The sequence below is a fragment of the Lathyrus oleraceus genome, chromosome 4 (assembly GCF_024323335.1).
Source record: "Lathyrus oleraceus cultivar Zhongwan6 chromosome 4, CAAS_Psat_ZW6_1.0, whole genome shotgun sequence".
Lineage (NCBI taxonomy): Eukaryota > Viridiplantae > Streptophyta > Magnoliopsida > Fabales > Fabaceae > Lathyrus > Lathyrus oleraceus.
In genome coordinates, this window is record NC_066582.1 from 390,028,313 (window position 1) to 390,033,949 (window position 5,637).

The window sequence follows — 5,637 nt, forward strand, 5'->3', positions numbered from 1 at the left end:
TGATCCACCTCTACGCTGTTTCACATTCGCTGATTTCCAGCTAGTTCCTACTTTGGAAGAAGTTGAGAGGATCGTGGGTCTCAAGTTGAAAGATTTTAATCCGTTTCTAAAGCTCGAAGAAGATATGGGCCCAAAGAAGATAGCTTCGGCCCTAAGTATCAATGTCCCGACTGTTCGAGACAATTGGGCTGAAAAAGGGGGTTGCAAAGGTTTTGCCGCGATGTTTTTGGAGGATTTAGCTCTAAAGTTCAAGAAAAGTGGAAATTGGAATGCATTCTATGTTGTGGTGGCTTTATTGATCCATGGGATTGTGCTATTCCCAAATGTTGAAAAATTTGTGGATCAAGTGGCCATAGAAGTCTTTCTCTCTGGCAATCCAGTACCGTTTCTCTTAGCTGACATTTACTATGCCCTTCACGCTCGACATGAAAATAGGGGTGGAACTTTGTTGTGTTGTGCTCCTTTGCTTTACACTTGGTTCATGCAACACATGCCCGAAGAAGGTCCTTTTGTGGCAAAAGAACTTAAGTCTCCTCAGAAATTAGCTTCTCTCACCGCAAGTTCCATCAGATGGTATATCCGAGAGTGGGAAACCCCAGACATTATAGTCAACTGTAGGGAATTTCCTAATGTACCATTGTTGGGTACCAAGGGTTGCATCAACTATAACCCTATGTTATCTCGATTACAACACGGTTACTCCATGGATGGTCCTCCTGACGCAAAAGACTTACAGCCATTTGTGCTCTCTGACATCCAAGCAAGCAATCCTGATGTAAGAGAAGTACGAAAGGCTTGGTTAAAGGTTGTAAGAAAGGGTAAAGAGTTTGGAAAAAGAAACATTCTTGCCAAAGAACCTTACACGCAATGGGTGAAAGAAAGAGTTGAGAAAATCCAGTTGCCATTTATCTTAAAGGCTCCAGCTTTTCCTAAAACTCCTGAGCCCGAGCCCATACTCCCTGAGGACATGGAGAAACTCTCTACTAAGGTTAAGGAGCTCGAAGTGGAGAATACTGAATTGCGAATTCAGATGAACCGAGTTATCTTGGAAAATTGGAATTTGAAAGAGGAACGTAAAGGAAAAGCCCAAGAACTTGAGGATAACAACAAGAGAGCTAGGCTATTGGAAGACCAGAAAGATGATCTTGATCATATCCTATTAGGTTCCACATCAGTGATCCGAACCAGGAAGGAAGAGCTCAAGAAAGCTGAGTATAGGATCTGTGAGTTAGGGAGACTATTGGATAAATCTCTTATGGATAAAAAAGAAATTAAGCTCGACTTTGAGGCATAAATCCGTGACTTGAGGGACGCTCTGAAGAAATTCGAGGAAAAATTGTCTCGCGAGATACTCCAAAAGGAAGAAGCTGAAAGAAACTGTCACCATCTCAGGTACCAGTTGGAAGAAGCTACTAGGAGGTTTGCAGTTTTGGAGAGCCAAGAAGGTGATGCAGCCTACTTACTCCTAAAAAATGATTGTGTGTACTGGAAGAGGTTGTATAGAGAGGCTAGAGCAACCCTAGATGAAGATCAAAAGGTCATCCAAAAACTCCAAGAGCTCTATATTGAATGGAATGACAAGTTCCGCAACTTGGCTAGGTTTGTTAACCTCAACATGTTGGAACTCCCAGAAAAACTCCAGGAAGCGGATTGGTGTATGTGTCCAGAAAACACGCCTCCTCAAGTTTTCAGCTTCGTCAAGTTTATCAAGAAAATGATGAATGAGCTCACCACAGATCTGGCTACGATCATAAGAGCTGAGACAGAACTTAAGTTTACTTGTACTTAAATTTGAATTGTTGGTGTTTAAATCTTTTTGTATTCGAATCATGTGTACTTGAAGTTAAATCCCTTTGTATTCGAATCTGATTTTAATTAATGGAAGTTGTCATTTTGGGTCTCAATTATTACATGTTGTTCTTATATTCCAACATTGCTTGAATAAATAATAAAGATAACTAAGAGTTTTGCAAACAAATGCATCCATACATGCATTCATACATCTTCAAAAAAAAAAGAGTCTCACTCCGCCTTCTCTTCCATCAGTTTCACGCTGAATTTTCAACACCAGTATAACACTCGCGCCAGAGCAAGACAGAGAATGGCTGAACAAGAACAAGAGAGCGCCCGAGTTAGAGCTGAACTAGACGAAATCAAAGGAGGCATGTCCCAGATGTGAGAGATGCTGCAAGCTTTAACCTTCAGGTTTGAGATTCCACAAGCGACCGTGATTTCAGAGACCACGGGCCCAGCAGTAGAAGTCCCACCTCAGAGGACATTACCCTCAACCCTTCCTCCATATGGGCTACCCTATGACTTCGTCCCCCGAGCGGAGGTGGTGCACGACATGGGGCAATCTGTCCAACAAGCTGTGCCATTACCAGTTTACACTGACGCATGTCCAGTCATCCATACTGTGGTTCCACCAGCCGCCTATGCTAGGCATGTTCTTCATTATGAAGATCAAAACCACATGTATCAGACTGTTGACTCAACTGTTACAGGTGACGAAGTAAGGTTTGAGGACTTCAAAGAGGTAAAGGAGAACATGCAGCTCCTCGAGAAGAAGTTCCAAGATCTAGAAGGAGACCATGTCTTTGGATCTGCTGCCAAAGAAATGTGCCTTGTATCCGGTTTGGTGATTCCAGCCAAATTCAAAACTCCGGACTTCAACAAATATAAGGGGCATACGTGTCCAAAGAGCCATCTCATCATGTACTATCGAAAAATGGCTGCACACGTGGAAGACGACAAGCTGATGATCCATTGCTTTCAAGACAGTTTGAGTGGGGCTCCTTCCAAATGGTATCTAAGTCTGGATCAGAACAGGATCAGGTGTTTCCAAGACCTGTCAGACGCGTTCATAAAACATTACAAATATAATATGGACATGGCGCCTGACAGAAGACAGTTGCAGAGCATGTTCCAACATGACAAGGAGTCCTTCAAGGAGTATGCTCAAAGATGGAGGGAACTGGCTTCTCAGGTTGAACCACCTCTTGCTGAGAAAGAATTGGCCGAACTGTTTATCGACACTGTCCAGCCTCAATTCTATGAGAAGATGGTTGGAAGTGCTTCTTTGGGATTCTCCGAGCTTGTTGCTATAGGAGCTCGCGTGGAATATGGTGTAAGGAATGGCAAACTGGCGGCTGTAGCTGGAGCTTCAAATGATAATCCAAAGAAGTTCTCTGGAGGGTTTCCTAGAAAGAAGGAAGGGGAAACAAATGCCGTGACTGCTGGTCAAGGAAGAGCTCCTCCAAGAAGGAGACCACAATAATATCCACCTCAGAAATATATTCAACAACCAATTCCCTATCAACCACCTATGTATCCCGTCCAGTATGCTCCGCAACCATACGTAGCGGCTGTGACGCCTGCGTTCAATCAACAGCCTGCTCAGGCTTATCAAGCGCCTCCAGTCTATCGACCAGCTTTAGTTCAACAACGTGCTACGGCTCCTCCAGCTTATCAACAAGCACCAACATCTCCTGTTTATCAACAACCGAGAGCTCAAGCGCCGAGGCAAAATGCTCAAAACCAGAATAGGAGGCAAGGGGAAAGGGCGACCTTCATTCCAATCCCAATGTCGTACACTGAGTTGTATCCCTCCCTATTGCAAAAGGGGTTGGTGATTCCCAGACCTTTGGGACATCCACCTGATCGTCTTCCTCCATGGTACAACCCTAATGCACACTGCCCTTTTCATGAAGGTGCCCCCGGGCATGACTTAGAGGGTTGTTACGCTTTGAAGCATAGGGTTCGGGAATTGATTGAGAGTAAGATCTTGTCTTTTAAGGACATGGGACCAAATGTGAAGAACAATCCCCTTCCTCCCCATGAAAATCCTAGAGTCAACGCCATTGAAGACGCTTCTGTTGGTGTTACGGTTGATAAGGTGGAGGATGTTAAGACTCCTTTGACAGCATTCCATGCCCGATTGGTGGAAGTTGGCCTGGTTAATATTGATCATGACAACTGTGAAGAGTGTGCCACACACCCAAGAGGATGCCAGGTGGTACGAGATAATATCCAAAACTTGATGGATGAGGGAGTGCTTCAAATATCAAGTGCTGTGAAGAACGAGGATGTGTCGGTGATTGAACCTTGTTTCAATTTACTTGAACCAGTTCAAATCCCTTATTATAGTGGTGGAGTGGTCCCGGTGAACAGTAAGCCGTCGCCTGTCGAGATATGTATGCCCACACCTTTTCCATACGAGAGCACCAAGGATGTACCTTGGAAATATGAGATTACCGTTGTAGACAAGGTAGTTGATGGAAGTTCAGACGCTGAAGTGACAGAAGCTGTAAGTGAAGACGTCACCAACATTGCAGGAATGAGCAGAATGACCCGTAGTGGTAGAATCTATACGCCTGAATTCAATGTGACTCCTCAAGGGCCGACTAAGGAATCAACAGTTGTAACTCCTGCTAAAGAACCCGAAGTGGTCCAATCCGAAGATGCTATTGAATTCTTAAAGTTAATCAAAAGAAGTGACTACAAAATGGTGGATCCGTTGCATCAAACACCATCTAAGATCTCTATTCTGTCTCTGCCACTGAACTCCCAAGCCCATAGGGAGGCTTTGTTGAAGGTGCTTGCTCAAGCTCATGTAACACAAAGCATAACAGTTGACCAATTTGATGGAGTTGTAGCAAATATCACAGCTTGCAATACTTTGAGCATCAGTGGAGAGGAATTACCTGAGGATGGACAAAATCATAATCGTGCCCTCCATATCTCGGTAAAATGCAAAGATGATGCTTTGGCAAGAGTGTTGGTTGATACTGGATCCTCTCTGAATGTTATGCCGAAGAGAACACTCGCCAAATTATCTTATAAAGGACCAGCTATGAAGCCTAGTGCCTTGGTAGTGAAAGCTTTTGATGGTTCCAGGAGAACCGTGATTGGAGAGGTTGAATTGCCCATATTGATTGGCCCTCATGTATTCCCAATTAATTTCCAAGTCATGGATATTAATCCAGCATATAGCTGCTTGTTGGGACGTCCCTGGATTCATGCTGCAGGGGCAGTTACCTCCACCTTACATCAGAAAATGAAGTTTGTAGTGGACAAATAATTAATCATCATTTCTGGAGAGGAGGACTTTATGGTCAGTCACCTTTCATCCTCCAGATACATTGAGGCTGATGAGGACGCTTTGGAAACTTCTTTCCAAGCTCTTGAAATAGCCAATGCCACTTTTGTGGAAATGAAGGACCCTGTTGGGAAAGCTTGTTCATCTTTCGCATCTCTGAAAAGCGCAAAGTCTAGTATTGAAGGAGGAAACCCTGAAGGCTGGGGTCAACTTATTGATATTCGTGAGAAGCATGATCGCTTTGGTCTGGGATATGTGCCTTCCGCTGCGAAAGGAGCCCGAGTCCCTACAAAGGACAACACCCGAAGCATCGAGGAAGTATTCCTCAGCACAGGATTCATCCATGGAGATCAAGTCAATGCAATTGAAGATAGCACCGCAAATGAAGATGAGCCATGTTTGGTTTACCGGTGTGAGACAGCTTTGAACAACTGGAAGGCGGTTGAGATCCCCGAAATTTTTCCTTTGTCAAAGTAATAATTGTTGTATTTTTTTTCCTTTCAAATCCTTAGCTCTGCCCAAGGCTAATGGATCACGTT

At 44.0% G+C, this 5,637-nt stretch overlaps 1 protein-coding gene across 1 annotated transcript; it reads left to right on the forward strand.

The window, feature by feature from the left end:
* Nucleotides 1–3,325: 3,325 nt before the first annotated feature.
* Nucleotides 3,326–5,060, forward strand: LOC127137674 (uncharacterized). Its single transcript, XM_051064113.1, has 2 exons — nt 3,326–4,870; nt 5,028–5,060. Exons 1-2 carry the CDS (start codon nt 3,326–3,328, stop codon nt 5,058–5,060), a joined length of 1,578 nt encoding a protein of 525 aa, XP_050920070.1.
* Nucleotides 5,061–5,637: the final 577 nt, after the last annotated feature.